The sequence below is a fragment of the Equus asinus genome, chromosome 13 (genome assembly GCF_041296235.1).
Source record: "Equus asinus isolate D_3611 breed Donkey chromosome 13, EquAss-T2T_v2, whole genome shotgun sequence".
Classification (NCBI taxonomy): Eukaryota; Metazoa; Chordata; class Mammalia; order Perissodactyla; family Equidae; genus Equus; species Equus asinus.
In genome coordinates, this window is record NC_091802.1 from 53,835,433 (window position 1) to 53,854,371 (window position 18,939).

Below are 18,939 nucleotides of genomic sequence, written 5' to 3' on the forward strand. Positions count from 1 at the left end.
TAAACGCTTTTTAATGTGATTTGTACTAAGATGCCTACGAGAAATGATGTCAGCTACTCTCTACTATTTAAATTGCAGCAGAAGACATTTAGATTAGTTTCTAACAAACTAGCTAAACACTCAATTAATTTACAAATATATATATATATATAGTGTAAAGTCTTGCTTCAGAAAAGTCTTTAGGAACAAGCTACACTCCCACCATCTGTCTGGATTCAGTGAAACGTTTCCCTGTCTGATGGCAGAGGGATGCCTGAGATGACTCCCAGAAGGTCTGGCCAGTCTTGAGGTTTTTCAGACACAGTATGTGATCCAATGAGGACTGTGCATCAGGTTGAATTTCAATTCAAGCTCAAGTTCTCCGAGCAGTAAAGAGCCTGCCTCCCATCTTTCTTTTGCCAGGGCCAGGGAGCCCAGAGGAAGAGCCTGAGTTCCCAGCTAGCAGCTGACCAACGTCCCCTGACCCACTGGAAAACACATCTGAGAGTACAACTGCCCTGCTCCCACCCCAGGCTGGTCTTAAAATCAGTCAGACTTAGGAGCCAAGGCAACTGCCAAGTACATGGGGGACTGCCATGGAGCCTACAACAGACAGGCAGCAGAACCCTCCCTGGGCTCCCTCCACCAAGTTCTAAGGCCCCAGCCTCCACGTCCAGTGCTCCTCCAGCCATGACCCCAACCCGACATATTGGCTCCGTCGGATTCTTGGCCCCACAGCTGCAGAGAGTCTTTGGAGGGAGGCTGCTTTTCCCGAACGCCAGCGCATCCTTCATTAAACCGTAGCCTCCATCAGAACAGGGATTCTCAGCTTTGGCTGCACGTTTCAATCACCTGGGAGCTCTAGAAACTACAGAAGCCTTATCCCACCCCCCAAGATTCTGATGTAGTTAGTCCAGGGTGTGTCCGGGGCACTGGGCTTTTTAGATCTCTCCAGATGATTCTGACATGCAGCCAGGGCGGCAAACCGCTGAATCAAAATGAAGGGGCGTCCTCAAAGCCAGAGAGCCCCTTGGAACTGAACTACCAAGGTCATTAGACCAATTAGCTCACTCTGCTAGACCACGGATGCTAATGACAGCTGCGAACTTCAGTTTGGTTTGAACTGGGGAACCTAGTTTTATTTCACAATCTCAAAGTGCACACTTTTGCCCTTGGCCATCTGTCTTGACACAGTATGCCTTATGTGACAAGGTGAATGGAGCAAAAGGGGCCACACAATTTATCATACTTCACTGCAAAGCCAGCCTCTGATGATTCTTCAACGGCCCATCTGGGCAAAGGGGGAGCAGTAGCATCAATTTCATAAGCAAAGGCCAGGCCCCCTTTGGGAGGGGCCCACCACAAAGCCAGGTCCCCAGGAAATCACCTACTGGAAAACACCAGACACTCCAGGGAGCATTTGGAGACCTCCAGCCCTGGCCCTGCACGGCACAGAGCCATGATCCTGATCTCCAGCACAGTCCTGCTCAGGCTGCTTGCACTGCCACCAGGCCTCAGAAAACCCTGCCATAAGCCACATCAGGGGTCAGCAAAGTTCTGTAAGGGGCCAGGCAGCAAATATTTTTGGCTTTGCAGGGAAGAGCCCTACTGGAGCGCCTCAGCTCTGCCAGCGTAATGCAAAAGCAGCCACCGACGATATGCCAACAAACGGGCATGGCTGGGTTCCAATAAGTCTTTACTTACAAAAACAAGCAGTGGGCTGGATTTGGACCACCAGTGTAGTGTGCCCGCCTCTCCACTAGATCATAACTTCCTTAAAGGCAGAGACCGTCTCCTTTCACTTCTTCAAATCCCCAGCACTTGGCACAGCGCCGGCAATGCAGCAGGGGCTGATTAACTGCTGAATGAACGAATGAATGAAAAATGAGCCAATCATCTTAAAAGACCTATTTTAAGATCTAAAATATCCATGAAACATCTACCTGTTCCTACAGAGAGATGTGTAAGAGTTATTGCGACTTTGGGAGAATTCACATCTGACTATTTAAACTGAATCTCTAGGCCTTTTTTTTAATCTCCTGCTCATCACTCACGTACATGCTCACCTTCTCCTTCACGAGAACAGGGAAAGGTGCCCCCAAACAAAGAGGAACAGATACCCCCAAGGAGAACGCCCCGGCCCTGTCTATAGAGTAGACCCAGGCCCGGAAGGAAAGGCAGAAGGAACAAGGGGGAAGCAGGATGTCCAGGCCACGAGAGTGGAAGTAGCCTGAGGATGCATTCGGGGAAGGAGGGGAGCGACAGGCAAGTGAAGTGACCATCCAGGGGGCCCTGGGCAGACCTCAGGGCCACACCACCTGCCCCAGATGCTCAGCGGGGCAAAGAATACGCGTGAGCTCTTCCACCAAGACAAACGCCGCCCCTTTCCATCGGCCGTGGAGAAAAGGTAATATATCATGTCCTCCCCCACACTGTCTATAATGACACTGGAAATCTGAAGCATGAAATTGAAAAGAAAAAAATACAAGAACAAAAATAATAAACTGTTTCCTTCCTGAGTGCTTTTCTCCTCTTTCTCCCTTCTTCCTCCCTCACCTCGCCACCCTCGCTTCCTGCAGCGAGACTTTGCTTTCCTCCCAACGTACAGTCAGGAGTCAGGATGTGCTAGGAAGGAGGGTCCTCATCTTGCTGGCCCAGGGTGCACAGGATGAGGGGAGGACCAGGGGACAGAGCTGTCATCACATCGTCCTCGAGCTCACAAGAACCACTACCGTTTGGGCGCCAGGAGCGCCAGGTCAAAAGTCAGCCTCGTCTCTCATGATATGCTCAGCATCTCCTGCCTGGGCCGGGCACGGTTTGAGAACCTTAATCCAAGCTGAGACACAGAAGTTTTCCCCCTGGAAACCGGCCATTTGAGACGTTTAAAAATGAAATGCCTCATCACACAAACCTTAAGGGTCCCAATCCCTCAATGACGAGAGTTTGGAGTCTTGGTGTCTTGCAGCATCACTACGCAGGAAGCAAAGGTGGCAGAGGTGGCAGGTGCCCCTTAATGACTGTGCCAAGACCCCTGGAGCAAGGCTGCGAATAGTCATGACAAATAAAAATGGCAAGCAATAGGATATATTGGAGAATATGAGGAAGCCATTTGGTATAAACCTAATTCGGCCTGACCTTGTCTTTCCAAAAGGGCCTGACCGAGGCCTTGAGTATGCATTGTATATCTGCTTTAGAGATTCCGTGTGGCAAGAGCAAAGGCCCTTGAAATAAAGGTGCAACTTCCCTCCCTCTCCCAACGTTGGAGTCTCCTTAAGGATTAAGCATCTTTCCTTAGGCTAGAAACTGATTGCTGCACTCACCTGTGACCACCCAGCTCGAGACAATAGACTTGCCTCCTGCTACGCCCACGAAGATAGCAGACCCACTACCTGCTGTGTCCATCAAGCACTGTGCTGACAGGGCAATCTTGTGACTATTGTGGGAGGGACATTTCAATCATATGTGAAACGTCCTGTTTGGGGGTATAAAACCACTCTGTATACCTCACTTCTTTGGTGCCCTTTCTTCCTTCTGGAAGAATGGCCCCGGGCCATGGTCCTCAGATTTCAGCTCAGAATAAACTCACCCAAATTTTCATTTATAGATTGGTTACGGATTATTTTCATCAACAGTCATGCTTAGAGAAGGGCCCTTCCCCACATCTTTTTCATGCACTGTGCCACACTTAGCTTGCCAAGCGAGACCCCTGAGGCAGGTGGCTCAAAGTCCCGCCAAGCCAGTCCGGGTATACCTCCTCAATTCTCTACTGAGCACCCAGCTAAAGGGCAGCCTTAGCCCTAAAATAGACAAGCATCACCTCCCTGGTCATTGCACCCCAGTACAGAACAAGGAAACCTGCAGAGAGTAGAATCTAGGAGGCCCTGGGGCTCCCCAGCTCCCAGAATCTTGGAAAAGCAAATTTAAGAGATGAGCTCCACTTTGGACAATTGCCCTGAAACTTCTACAGTGATCTGTCCAGTCAAAGTGATGCTGGGGTAGGATCTGCTCTAGGTCCAAGTACGTCCAACATTCCTGGGAGGCCATCTGGGGTCCCTGTGTTTCTCTTAGCCTCATGAAGAGGAAAGTCCTGGCTCAGAGAAACGGAGAGCAATGATCTTTGCAGGAACCTCATCAGAGCCAGTTAACATGCCCCTTTCACACCATCTGGCGGTACTTTGACTGTGGCCCAGGCCATTACAGTGTGGTCCAAAAGACCTCACATTGAAAAATTTCCATTAGGACATATTGAGCTTCTCTCCTTTCAGGCAATAAGAAGGAGAAAAGGTTACTGGGAAGCAATCATTACCTCCCAATCCAGGATCTGTAAAGCCAGAAGTAGAAAAGCCAGGATTTCTGAAGACCCAATTCAAGGGCTGTCCCCCACCCTCGCTTTTCTCTCCCTGCTATTCACTCTAGAATAAACCTTTCCAATGGATCTGGCTGAAATATCCCCCAGATACAATTTAAGTCCATTTCTTCCTATGCATTTCTCCACAGCATCCCTCCAGACAGCGGCCATCACTGGAGAGCATCATTAACTTCCAACAGCGAGCCAGTTATTCGGAGAAAACATTATTCCCCACTTACTGCACAAAAGCAGACTCAGCCAAAATCTCCTCAAGAAAATTATGTCTTGCATAAGAAACCAGCTCCCTGTGGGATTAAATAATAGATATTAAATTGCCTTTTCATGCCTACAAGTAAGCTTCTCGATTGGTAGGCTGTCTTTCTCTTCCTCAGTTTCACGGTCATTTTTATTCCACACAAGTGCTCCTTCTGTGAGAGAGAATGTACATGGATTTAGAGATTCCTAGTTAGTTCAAGCCTCACCAAAAAGAGACATCAGAACCAGAGCACAGAAAATTAAAACGGTGACCCTCAAGCCTTCAGCCTCTTCAAATTCATTTCAACATTTATCTTTTGGGACAATGACTGCTTTCTCACTTGGATGAAAAGATATTCAATTACATGTTTAAAGTTGCCATTGAAGAGGTGAGGAGGCAGACAGGTGAACCAAAAGCAAACTGCAACACTCCACAATCGCCTTAGAGCAAAAGGATGTGCGGGAACTCACCTGCTTAAATGTGGGGATCCAAGAAGCTCTTAAAGAATCATCCAGTCCAATGTCCTCAGCTCTCAACAGAGTCAACTGAGGTCCAGGCAGACTAAGGAGCTTGCCCAAGGTCACACAGCCAAATGCTGGCAGCCCCTGGCTTCGCATCTGGGTTTGGTCCTAGCTCTGCCCCCATCTAGCAATTTGCAATCCTGGATAAGTCGTTTACTCTCTCTCTGGATTTGTTTCCTGTCTGTAAATAGAGGCAGCTGGACCACACATCAGCTGGAAGGCATTGTGGTTTCAGAGTGGGAGTGCTACAGTCAGACTGTGGGTTCAAATCCCAGTTCTGTCCACTGTATCATCCTGAACAACTTATTGATACTCGCTGTGCCTCAGTTTCCTCACCTGTAAAGTGGGCGTGAACCACAGTCCCTGGTCCATAGCTCATAGAGTTGTTATGAAAATTAAATGAGATGAGGGCTGGCCCCGTGGCCGAGTGGTTAAGTTCGCGCGCTCCGCTGCAGGCGACCCAGTGTTTCGTTAGTTCGAATCCTGGGCGCGGACATGGCACTGCTCATCAGACCACGCTGAGGCAGCGTCCCACATGCCACAACTAGAAGAACCCACAACGAAGAATACACAACTATGTACCGGGGGGCTTTGGGGAGAAAAAGGAAAAAATAAAATCTTTAAAAAAAAAAAAAAAAATTAAATGAGATGACCTACACAAAAATGCTTGAAAGAGCACCTTGGATACCGTAAGGACTCAATAAATATTAGCTATTATAATCATCTAAAATCTTTCCCAGCTTTAAAGTTGTATTACTCTAGGATTCTAACAATGAATAATGACTATGCTTTTTTTTTTTAATAGTAATATTTATTCTCCATTAAGTTCATGCCTCAGGCAAAAATTAAAGCCAGACAAGGGTGGTGAGAGGAGAAAGACAATGATTACTGGAGACTCGAGAGTGATTTAGAGTCAGGAGAAAAATAGGCAAACAGATTCCAGGAGGAGTCGTTTAACGAGAACTGATTAACACTTCCAAGGCCCCGTTAATGAGGAAAAACACCTGCAAAACATATTGCTCAACACATTTACAATACATTTGTCCTGTGTCCCAGGAATCTCTTACAGAAACACCTGTTTCGGTGCACAATGACATATCGCATAAATACATCACTGCTGCATTCTATCAGACACGTACTTCAACGCGCATACAACACACACATATATGGATGCACAGCTGATCGTAAAACCACGTTACATCTGGGCAAGGCACCACGGGACCCCAGCCAACTGACTGACGGCCAATTTTCCCTTTTTCAAGACATTTATTCAAAGCATCTCAGAGCTGTGTTGAGGAAGCAAAGCCTTTATAATACCAGGCATTCTGGCACATTTAACTGTCCCAACACTTTGTATGTGCATAATACAGTTCTCCAAGGACACACACACTCAGAGTTAATGGTAGGGACCTCTGGGAAGCAAGGGGACTTTTTATTTTTTTTCTAACTTTAGATACATCTGAATTTTTACACATTCCACTCTGTGACTAGAGATGATACATCAAAATGCTCTAGACCAGGATTTCTCAGCCCTGGCACCACTGACACTTTGGGCCAGATAACTCTTTGTTGTGGGTGGGCCTGTCCTGTGCATCATAGGATGTTGAGCAGTATCCCTGGCCTCTAGTCACTAGATACCAGTTGTGACAACCAAACATGCCAAACATCCCCTGGGGGGCAAAAATGGCCCCTGGTTGAAAATGACTGCCCTAGCCAGCAGGTTGTCCATATTAAATATAAACCATTCCAGGATAAGTACCAGCAATTATTACAGCTCAGGCCACCAGGGCTCTCTTGCTTGTCCCTAGTTTGGGGAGGCGTTTATGAGCATCCACTTCTAGGCACCAACGCCACTGAAATCTCCCCACCTGTCCCCACATCATCCTTTCCCTCTCCTCTGTTCATCTGGTGATCGGCAGGACTTACTTTGTGCAACTAGCTCAGATTCAAGGTCACCTTCAAAAAAGTAAATGATTTATGTTCTGATAAATAACTTTTAGAATCTCTTTTTTAGTACCCACTATTTTTAAAATCAGAAGTAAAATTATTTTAGGGGTCGGCCCCGTGGCCGAGTGGTTCAGTTTGTGCACTCTGCTTTGGCAGCCCAGGGTTTCGCTGGTTCGGATCCTGGGTGCTGACATGGCATCACTCGTCAGGCCATGCTGAGGTAGCATCCCACATGCCACAACTAGAAGGACCCACAACTAAAAATATACAACTATGTGCTAGGGGGATATGGGCAGAAAAAAAAAACTGGCAACAGTTGTTAGCTCAGGTGCCAATCTTTAAAAAACAACTTTAGATCCCCAGAATTAAGTGAACACAATAATACACTGGTCTAATGATATTTTTTAAGGAAATTACACCTTCCACTGTCATGTTATTAATGCTCCCAAATTTACTCTTACATGTCTTGAAGACCATTATAGTCGATCTGTTTCATCTGTTGGTTTCCTTTCTTGTTTTATTTTGCTTTTTGTCTTTTGCTATGTAAATCTCACAGCAGCCTTTGCCCTCAAAGAGTAAATGAGAAGAGAATACCCAAGTCCCGGGTCCGAAGCAGTAAGACAGAACGGAACAGAGTTCTTCAAACTTTCTGTCTGTGCGCCCTGCTAAGAATTCTGAAAAACTAGGTGCCTCCCCCGACCCTGACAGTCATTTTGAAATTGACATTTAAAATGTTTTCATCTTAAGTTTAACAAGTTGCAAATGATAGCATTTCTGGCATACATATATCGACAGGTTTAAATAAAACTGTTCCATCAGCCATTTAAACGTACCCACGGGGATCTAAGCAGCATAGGGATTTGACTCCCATCATTCTCCGCTGAAAAATACATATAAACTAAGCTGCCTGTTACGTGAACCATTCTCTGTTCCCGGGTTATATTCTAGACGCACAAAAACACACAAGCAAGCTCTTCGTCAAAAGTCAAGAAATTCGCACCATTCCTTTTTCCCCCGGACTTGTATTTCAGCCCTACTTCCCCACAGACTTTGATCCTAGAGCAACTCACGCTTTATCCGAGCAAGTCTATTATTGATTTCTTTATCATCCCTCCCCGCAATACGAGTATCTACATACACTTCAATTTAATTTTTAAAATCTCCTGTGGGTCAAGGGCTCTAACTGCTTAAATGACAATTTCCCGGGTGGAGTTACCATTACAACTGTTAGCAGCAGAGAACGGATTCATAACAACAAAAATAGAATACACTGTTTTATGATAATTGAACGTCAAAAAGTAAAAGATTCCTGGAAATGTGTATTTTTATAAATGAGGCTTTCTTCCTCTTTTTTTTTTTTTTTAAAGATTGGCACCTGAGTTAACATCTGTGGCCAGTCTTTTTTTCTTTTCTTCTTCTTCTCCCCAAAGTGCCCCAGTACATAGTTGTATATTTTAGGTGTGAGTGCCTCTGGTTGTGCCATGTGGGACGCTACCTCAGCATGGCTTGATGGCGGTCTCACGTCGGCGCCTGGGATCCAAACCAGTGATACCGCGGGCCACCAAACTGAGAGCATACTTAACCACTCGGCCACGGGACCAGCCCCAAGGCTTTTTTCTTGTTTTTTCAATTCATTCATATATCCATGGATAAATACTTAGTCGTCATTGCTAGAATAAGACAGGGTTATGCATCAATTTTATTTCTGTTCTTGGCTTTTTCTTTTTTTAACATAAGCAAAGAGAAAATGTGTTCACGTAAAGAAGATGGAAAAAATAGATATTTTGTTATAAGATTGTCATTGTTTTTTTTTTGAGGAAGCTTAGCCCTGAGCTAACTACTGCCAATCCTCCTCTTTTTGCTGAGGAAGACTGGCCCTGAGCTAACATCCATGCCCATCTTCCTCTACTTTATACGTGGGATGCCTACCACAGCATGGCTTTTGCCAAGTGGTCGAACCCCGGGCCACCAAGAAGCGGAACATGCAAACTTAACCACTGCGCCACTGGGCCGGCCCCATGTTCTGTGAACTCTTTCCAAGTTACAGGCTCCAATCTCAGAGCGGTCCATCATGGAAACTTACTTTTAAGGATCTCTCTGCTAACAATTTGATTAGGTCCACATTCAAAGGATGGGACACTATCTGAACTGCTAAAGGATTTGTGACCAGTGGTTAGTGGGTCATTCCACAGACAAATGATCCAGTTCCTCTAACAAATTACTAGTGTGGGGGGAAAAAGTGGGACTGTTAAAGAATAAAAGAGAATTTAAAGGTATAACAAACAAATTCAATATGAAAATCTTGTTTGGATCCTGATTCTAACAAAACAATTTTAGAAGACCCTTCTGAAAAAAAGAGAGGAAATGTGACTGTGGACTGGGTGTTGGATTACAATAAGGACTTATTATTAATTTTGGTAGGTGTGATAATGCCACGGTGATTTTGTTTAAAAGAAAAATAAAGTCATTCAGAGATATATATTGAATTTACAGGTGAAATTACATGACGTCTGGGATTTGCTTTTACAAAATAGTCCACCCTTCCAAGAAGGCTGGGGGAAGACAGATAAAACGAGATTAGGATCATTGACATAATGATTGGAGCTGGGTGCAGGTACCTGGGGTGCATCATAGGATTCTCTCCACTTGTTTACATGTTTGAAAACGTCTACAATAAAAGGTCTCTTAAGGGGGGAGAGGAAGAGAGAAAGAGAATATTTAATTTGTGCCAACAAAGCCCTGTGCTGGGCCTTCCTAAATATTATCTTATTTCACCAATTCTCAAACAGCTGCCCAACGAGCCTCTTTCACTGGGCATTCCACACGCTGGAAACAAACAGGGTCGGTGGTCAGAGGGGCCGGTAGCACCTGCAGGTTACAGAGATGTATCTAGGCCACATGGGGAGAGTGGAAATACCGCCTGGCAGAGAAATGTTAGAAGAAACACATCTCCGTTTATCCTCCTACCGCGTGCTACTTACCCCCGCAGCAAAGCCAAGACTTCCATCTAAGATCCGCCTCTGAAAATGAAAACAAGATGTTTCAGTTTCTAAAGGATGTTTCCTGGGACAAGAGGAAACCATAACACCTAAGAGAACCACATGAATAAAGACTGGCCCACGCTGGAGTTTGTGAACCTGTCTGGAAAGCTGGACCAGAGCCTTTACAAAATGGCCCAAGAACCAGACGAAAAAAGTTTTTTAAAACCTCCCATCCTTCCCACAGCCAATCAGACTATTCTTTCCGTCTGATGCCTGGCTTCTACTGGCCGGTGTGTTGCCTCTTACTCAGCTCTCCCTATGAATGTTGACTATAAACCTTTACTAAGTAGCTGGCCTAAAAGATGGAACTTGACAAGTGTTGGAGAGGAGCATGCAGGCCAACCAAAAGCCTCCCACACTGCAGGTGGGGGTGTAAGCTGGCACAGCCACTTTGGAAAACTAAGGGGCAGCATCCACCAGACGTAAACACATGCATACCCCATGACCCAGCAGGGCCCCTCCTGAGTAACTACCTAATGGAAATGCATGCCTGGATTCACCAAACACAGGCAGAGAAACGCTCTGAAAAGCCAAAGACTAGAAACAACCCAAAAGCCCACCAACAGTAGAATGGACACGAATACATCAATCAGGATGTAGTCACACAAAGAATAGCACATGGCAATGAGAACACATACACGAGAGAGTTAGATATACAGGAAGCTCACCACCAGCTGGGGGCATTCAGTAAACTGCAAAATGAACAGGGTGAAATCAGCCAGACACAGAAGAGCACACACCATATGATTACTCCATCTAGACACTATACAAAAACTGGGAAAGCCAATCTCTGCTGTCAGACTCCAGGCGAGGGAGAGCCCCTGGAGCGGAGGTTGGGGTGATGGAAGGGAGCCTGAAAGGGCCGCTGAGGGGCTGGTCCTCCTCTAGTTCTTGATCTGGATACTAGTTTCATAGGCACTTGTGAAAAATCATCAAGATGTACACTTACGGAATGTGCATCGTTCTATGTGCATCTTACGTTTCATTAAAAATTTTTTAAAGAAGTAGCCTAAGTTAGGGACATGAGGTATAGCCACGTGAACATGTTCCAGGCATGGTGGGGCACTGATCACCCCGATCCAAGACTCCCAGTGAGGCCAGTGGCTAGAGCCACCGGGTCAGTCACCTCCAGCCACAGGCGGCCTCTCGCACCTCTGAGTGGCTGTCAGGTGGATGGAAGGTTTTGACCCCAGTGAGCTGTACAAATTACATTCTTCTCTAGGCATACCTTGACGTAAGCCAAGTTGGGCTAACCAAGTTATTTAATCAAATCAGACAGATAGAATAAAGCAGTCAGGTAAAATCATTCTATCAGCATTCGTCTGGATACTGAAAGGAGAAAAATTATACTCTGTTTAAGGTCAATAAACCTGTTATTCTAGTTTTAGACATTTACCTCAAAGAACTAATCAGATATGGGCTCAAAGATTTATGTTCATCATATGATTATTTCTAAAAAAGCAACACAAAAAAGAACATAACCTAATTGTCCAACAGTTGGGGAATGGCTAAATAAACTGCAGTACATCCTTATGACAGGATATCACAGAGCTATTTAAGTAATCAAAATAATCAAAGTAATCAAAAAACCATTTAGGGATAGAGGAGGATGCTTATGACATCAAGTAAGAAAAGCTGGTTGTAAAACACTAGAGTGTTTTATAAATACAATTTAATCCCCATTATGTAAACAAAATAGATATGTATATACTTACGTATATACTTATGTATACTCAAATACAACTGAACAAATTTGAGCAAACATGTTCAGTTTTGCTTTCCGAGAAGTGGGATCAGGAACTTTTTTATTATGTCTTTAAGCTTTTCCATATTTTATGTTTCCTACAATTAAAACATGAATTTTTAAATCAGGTAAACAAATTTTGAGTGAAAGTGAGCCAATGTTGATAATAGCGGAGGGCAGATGGCTGAGTGTCTTGCTATCCCAAATGATCCTCGCCACAGCCCCCATTTCAGGCAGGTGAAAACCAAGGTTTGCTCAGGGGGACAGAGCGCACACCTGTGAGCTCACGTCTATGGTGGCCTTTGTCTCCCCAAGCCGTGCCCTTTCCCACTTGGCACACCCACCTCCTGTGCAGAAAGGGTTAACACAGCCCACCCGAGCCTGCTGTCTTTAGAAGGTCCTGATGGCAAGGTTGACCCTTGGCCGGCTTCTGGGAACCTGGCATTGAACTGCTGCCCCCATTGCCCATCTGATAAGGGTGGGTGACTAGGCCTAGACTATTTCACAAACACGGTGACTTGGGCAGACACCTGCTTGCCTTCTGGGAGTCTGGAATTTGGGTACCAGCCCAGCATAGAATGCCTATGTGGCCGGCCTCCAATAAAGACCTCAGTGGCTGAGTCTCTAACGGGTAGACACACCACACACGTTACCGCATTTGATGCTGGGCAGAGGAGCATTCTCAACGTGCCTCCTCCCAGGAGGGAGGGGGCATCAGCAGTCCGCGCACAGACTTCTCCAGACTCCACCTGTGCCCTTCCCTAGCTGATCTTATGGTAGGTCCTTTCTCTGTAATAAACCTTCGCCATGAGTACAACTATATGCTGGGTCCCATGAGTCGTTCTACTGAATCACTGAACGTTGTGGGTGGTCTTGGGGATCCCCTCGACGCTTCCACACAGAAAAAGGTCTTAGCAATTCCTCCTGCTAGCCTGGGTGGTTACCCAAACACGAGACAAATGGCGGGGCTCTGCAGCTCCAAAGCAGAAGAGGGCCCCTCTGTAATGGCTTCTCCCCTGAAGAGCATCCAGAGCTCGGGCCAGGGCCGCACAGGGCTACAAGTTCCACTCACCACTGTGCTCCGTTTAACTCAGACCTCCACAGCCAGCCTGGCCAGCTAGACCCCAGCTATGGCGATTCAGATGGTTCCTTCTCACTCAAAAGAAACTGGTGAAGAGGAAACATGGGCTGCTCTGCCCCAGAAGGGCGCAAGGACGGGACCCCTGAAAACGTGGCATGGCAGTCTTGAAGGAGGAGAGTGAGAGAACCTAGTGCCCTCTCCTCCAGCTCCCGGGTGTGTCGCGTTCAGGGACTGGCTTTCAAAACTTTTCACTCCCTGTCAACAGTAACCTGGGATTCGGGGTTGTGAGTCTTGAGTCCCAAGCCTCTGACAGGCTCCGACCCTCCCAGGGAGGAGATGAGGCAGGAGAGCAGTGGGGCGGCCGGATCTCATCGCCAACATCAACACCTGCTTTACCGGTCTCGAACAAGAGTGCCTGGTGTGCCAACTTCCTCGACATGTTTTACTTTCCAGATCCGCCTCCCAGCACGTTTAAATAGATCTTAAATCACTTACTCGCTGACCACGCCCACCCTTTCTAAGGCTTCGGGCTGAACAAGGTAGGGACTTTGCATTCATCAAGAGAGTGATGGATTCCTCCAGGCCTATGGACTGAGGGGATCAAGGGCTGGAGAACAGAAAGGAATTGTAGGCATACGAGGTGGGTGGGGATTGTGGAGGAGAGGGGTGGGGTATGTGGAATGTCAGTGGAGGAGGGGGTCAGGGCTGGGGGGGCAGAGGCTATGGGGGATGTGAGTAGCGAGTGTAGGCGCTGGAGGGGTGAGTGTGGGTGTGGAATGTGGGGGGGGTGAGATATGTGTGGGGTATGTGAGGTATGTGTGATGTACAGGGGTATATGTGGGGGTGGGAGAGAGGAGGGTATGGAAGTATGCATGCAGTGTGTAGGAGTGTAGGGTATGGGGGGAGGGAGAGGAGTATGGGTGGGGAAGATATGGGGTGCATGGGGGATGGGCTGAGTGAGGGTACTGGGGGGACATGTGGAGTATGTGTGGGGTGGGGTGCACAGGTGTGGGGGTCTATAGGGACATGGAGAGGCAGGTCTGTGCGTATTCATCCTACCAGGGGTGGGGGAGGAATGAAGAGCCCCGGAGACAGACACCCTTCCCTTCCCCCAAGGTCTTTTAATCATCCCAGCAAACTCAAGGCCAGAGGCCAGGACAGTTCGTCCAAAGCCTATTGCTCTTCTTCAGGTGCGCACATTACCGCCGCACCAGGCCTGAAAGAAACAAGATGGGAGATAGAAACCAGGCAGAGGGCTAAAGGAGGCTCAGTAACTGGGCTTCTCACTTCCCACTCCCTCCAAGTCAGGAGGGGAGAAGCCAGCACCACGTGACCATGTCTGCAGCTGCACACACCTGCTCTCTGGGCCTGGAAGGGAGAGGGGAGAAAATAAGAGGACAGAGACCAGACATCACCCATAGCCCGGAGGTGTGGCCAGTGGCATTAAAGAGTCTGCACCTGCTATGTGGAGTGGAGTGGTTTCAGAGCTTGCTAAGAGTCCCCACAAACTTCTAGAACCGAAGCAAGGCAACTCACCTGCCCACTAGAGAATATGAACACGAGAGCCGCCCCGGCTGCCGTCATCCCCCAGGTGAAGAAGGTTCCCAGCAAGGCCTGGAACACAGAGCTGTGGCCTTGGAGCATGCTGGATACAGCTGTGTGCAGAGGAGCAAGAAGGTCAGCCGCTGGCAGTCCCTTTTGGTGACACATACTTGTTCTAAGGTGTTCTGACACCCTCCACCTGGCTGGCCTGTCAGGGTTGGTGGTATGTACCTTTCTGCTATGCCATCCCTCAGTGACCTCAGTGGCCCAGCACACAGATCAGGCTTCCTCATCCAGGTCCCCCTAGGCATGGGAAGTCATCTAATTCTGAAAGGAGAGACATGGGGGCACCTAGGGAGATGCCAGAGGAGAAGACTCCAAGAAAGAAGTTACAACGTGGGGAAATAGTTCCAAAGAGGAGAAGGTCCAAGAACACGGGTTATTTAGATCGGAGGCAGGGCGTGCGGGAGGCCTGAGTGCAGCTCTCTCATCCAGGCTGCCTGCCCACCTGCCCTTGCCTGCTATGGGTGCCTTCTCCTCCGAATACAGGTGTCGAGCTCAGATTCCGTCTTGAAGCTCTTCCACCTCAGTCCTGATCAAACTTCCAACAGCTCCCCGTGGAGGCTGCTGGGGCCTGCCCAGGGTACACTCCATCACTGACCTTCAACTAGCCTGCTGACTACTCAAGCTTGTGTCTCCATTACCATTATACCCTGCATGGGCCTACTCCAGCTTAACCGCATTACTTACGGAAACTTCAACAAGCCCCAGATGGTCCTGCTCCAAATCTCTCTTCATATGGTTCCCTCCCAGCATGCCTTGCTTCCCAGTCTCCAGTCATCAGACCCAGAGCATCCTCTGTTGCCCACCTAATGCCAACTTCCATTCTGTTGCTTTCCTGATCCATCTCCAGTCCTGCCCCAGTGCACATCTTTGGCGCTTTCTTTGTGTGGGCTTGCCTCCATCTTTTATATCGTTATCTGCTTAAGAACAGGAATGATGCTTTTTCACATTTGGCACCCCTATAAAATAGGGCTTTCTGGCGCCCAAAAAAATATTTGTTGAGTTGAAAAGAACCAACTTACCTTGAAAAGACACTCAGCAAGGACAAGGAAACAGAGCCATAAGTGGCATTTCCCCTAGTCAACTGAGCACACTGCTGTCGAAGCTCAAGTTACACCACTCCCCACCAAGGGAAGAAAAGGAAAGTACCATTCCCTCTTGGTTTTGCTCAGGGAACCTCCTCTAGACTTTACCATGTTTTAAATTCTAGCTCTGAAATAGCAGGGAAGCAGACTCTCGCTGTGGAAAGTTACAAGGCAGAGAAACCCATCCATGAAAAGCCCTGTGTTCCGGTACACAAACACCAGGGCTCAGGGCCTCATCTCAAAGGGCTCATTCAGCTCCCCACTGGTCTTCCGGTACCCGCAGGGCTGGACACGACCCTACTGGGCTCAGCTCTGCCAGGTCCCAGCACTCTATCAGGAGCCAGCAACCCTGGGCTCGCAGATCGAGAGCTAAGGCACTGCCTCTCTCTACTGACCCTGGGAAGAAACTCGGGCAGAGGGTGGATGGGGCCCTTATGCCAAGGAGTTCAGTAGCATAGCCAGGATTCAAACCTAGGAGGGCTGTGAGTCCAAGTGAACCCGGATGAGCCCAGGTGAGTCCAAGCGAACCCAGAGGAGCCCAGGCAAACCTAGATGAACCCAGGTGAGTCCAGGCGAACCCAGATGAGCCCAGGTGAGCCCAGGCTTGGCCCCAGTGCCAGGAAACCTCTGAGAGAAATAGCCTGTCTGGATTCAGACTGTGCCACCATTATCTAAATGGAACTCAGAATACTGACTGCACCAAATAAAGACAAAAAACCATTTTTTTAAAAACCCACCCTTTTCCATATGCCATCTTGTTAAGTCACCCTAAAAAGAGTGGTTCGTGTTTGTTTGCAAACCGAGACATCTGGATCATTACACCAATCTTCTATTTCTAGCTGCTTGTGGACAAAATTTCAAACAACATTTCAAAGAAAGTCACAGAGCTATCATCCTCTTAGGATTCATCATCCAAGACAGATCATAACAAGAAAACAATTTTTTTTTCCCCCAGTATTGAATGTGCCTTTTAACAGCTACAAAAAAGAGGAAGCATTTGCATTTGCCAACAGGCCAAAGTCAACGTGGGTTTTCTGGGCCAGCAAACAAGGGAGCTCGTGGGTGTTCCCAGGGGCCAGTGGGAGGGGAAAACACTCTCCTGAGCCTGTCTCCATTTACATCTGAGTGCCCTTAGACGTAAGAAAAAGGGACACAGAGGGAAGACCAAGGCCACCCTTCCGTCCCAACGTCACAGCATTTATCACTGGCCAGGAAGCTCAGCACTCCTTGGAGAAGTTTCTTCCACTTGCTGCTTTAAATCCTCCCTACTCGAAGGGTGGTCAGAGAATCAGCAGCACCAGGCTGCCTGGGAGCTGGTCAGCAATGCAGAGTCTCAGGCCCCGCCCCAGACTTGCTGGACCAGAATCTGAATTTGATGGAGCACCATGGGGCATGCTCACGCACATCGAAGTGGGAAGCACTGGTCTGAAACTGGAACAACTTCTCCAAGATCAAGAGCTTTAGAAAGTGAGTTCTCCTTCCCGATGAGGGAATGGCAAGGCAGTTGCAAAGTCCTGAGAGAACAAAGTTTTCTCCAATAGGGAGACCAGTAGCCCCTCGGGAACGGGGGGCGTCAGCCATGGCACCCCAAAAGCAGCTTCCACAATGGGGCTCAGACTTCCTGGTGAGCTGGATTTTAATAGAAAAACCTTGATTGGTTTGCAGGAGAGAGGATTACTCTCCACCTCCTCCAACTTTAAAGATGCCAACACCACCCGGCATGTGTGCACATTCCACCACAGCAGCACAGGAGGCACTCCTGGCTGACAGAGGATTTCTTTCTTTTCTCTCCCTTTTAAACCTGTTGCCCTGCCTCCAAGAGCCAGCTTCAAGATGTTGCTGAAGTTGCAGGGGTGGAAACAGCACTTAATGAAACTGCACACACATGCCCTGACTTCACGTGGGGAATCCAGCCAACTGATGCGAGTTTGGGCTGATAGGACTGTGGAAAAGTTCTCTAATACCTCGCTACTCAAAGTGTGGTCCGCTGACCAGCCAAACCTGGGCATGGGTTACAAATGCACAATCTCAGGCCTGCTACACCTTAACCAGAATCCCAGGCAAGTTCAAGATGTCCTGCTGTCCCCTAGAGCCAGCAGGAGGGGACTCCGAGCGGCTAGAGTTGGCCACCTCCGCTCTCAGGGCTCCGGGGTCCCCCACACGCCCACTGTGAAGCGCTGAATGAAGGGGATCTCGGCGAACCACTGTCAAAGGCAGGCAGGTCAACGCCCTCCAGCTTGCCCTGGAGGCGGGCAGAGCGGGGCTCCGGGCACCCCTCCTCCTCTGCCACCTGCCAAAGGCACCCTGCTTCTCCTCCAACCCCCTCCTCTCCTCAGGGGCACCCCCTTCCACACTCCACGCTGCCCTTCCAAGTCCCACGCGCTTGTTGTGACGGCCCCAGACCCCGGGCCTCCAGCCCAACCGAAGGCGCCGAAGGAGAGAAAAGCCGACTCACTAGGGTGCCCTGTCAAGCCCCCACTCCACTTCCATCAGCCCCCGCAGCCGCTCGCTAGGCTCGGCCGGCTCCACTCCGAAGTCACTTCCTGCTTCCCTCCCGGCACACGTGTCCCTCCAGCCACCAGGCCCCGCCCCGCCCTGCCGCGATTGGCAGATCCCGCCTGAAGAATAAATTCTCTGGTTCTGAGCCTTCTGCAGGCTTGGGAACAGATCGGGGCGGGTAGGACAGAGCGCTGAGGCCCAGGAGAGAACATCCTGCACGTATAAAGCTCTGAGTCTTATGTGAACCCTCAGAAACCCAAGGAAGGAGCACCTTGGAACGTCCCAGATATCATTGATGTGACCACACCTTTGGCAGCTGGATCCAAAGCCCTGAGGCAGCAGCAGAGCAGGACGCGTTTGGAGAGGGTGGGGGCTGACACCTCCCACCATCAGCATCATTCTCTAGGTCAGTGGCCCTCAAACTCAGCTCCCACCAGAATCACCCCGAGGGATGTCCAAACGCCAGCTGTAGGCAGTCTCTGAGGGTCTGGTTCTGAACATGCAGCTGGAGCCTGAGACTCTGTTCTGAACTAGGAGTTACTGATGCTCTGGTGCTGGGAAAGCTCTTTTATTTATTTATTTTTTTTTTTGAGGAAGATTAGCCCTGAGCTAACACCCCCTGCCAAGCCTCCTCTTTTTTTTTGCTGAGGAAGACTGGCCCTGAGCTAACATCTGTGCCCATCTTCCTCTACTTTCTATGTGGGACACCTATCACAGCATGGCTTTGCCAAGCAGTGCCATGTCTGCACCCAGGATCCGGACCGGTGAACCCCGAGCCGCCAAAGCCGAGCATGTGAACTTAACTGCTGTGCCACCGGGCTGGCCCTTGAGAA

The 18,939-nt window shown here is 48.5% G+C and overlaps 1 protein-coding gene across 5 annotated transcripts in view; it reads right to left on the reverse strand.

The window, feature by feature from the left end:
* The window catches only part of SLC39A11 (solute carrier family 39 member 11), a 340,360-nt gene extending 322,166 nt beyond the window's left edge, over positions 1-18,194 (reverse strand). For 2 of the 5 annotated variants that reach the window (XM_070483529.1, XM_070483527.1), the window contains exons 1-3: positions 18,063-18,194; positions 14,454-14,572; positions 10,033-10,071 (exon numbers count right to left, since the gene is read on the reverse strand). In XM_070483529.1, the coding sequence (XP_070339630.1) occupies positions 10,033-10,071; positions 14,454-14,561 (147 nt within the window). In that variant the 5' untranslated portion in view covers positions 14,562-14,572; positions 18,063-18,194. Of the gene's footprint in view, positions 1-10,032; positions 10,072-14,453; positions 14,573-14,690; positions 14,787-18,062 lie in introns of those variants that run through there. The other 3 variants (XM_070483531.1, XM_070483530.1, XM_070483528.1) reach the window with 2 other exon arrangements.
* Between the last annotated feature and the right edge of the window lie 745 nt (positions 18,195-18,939).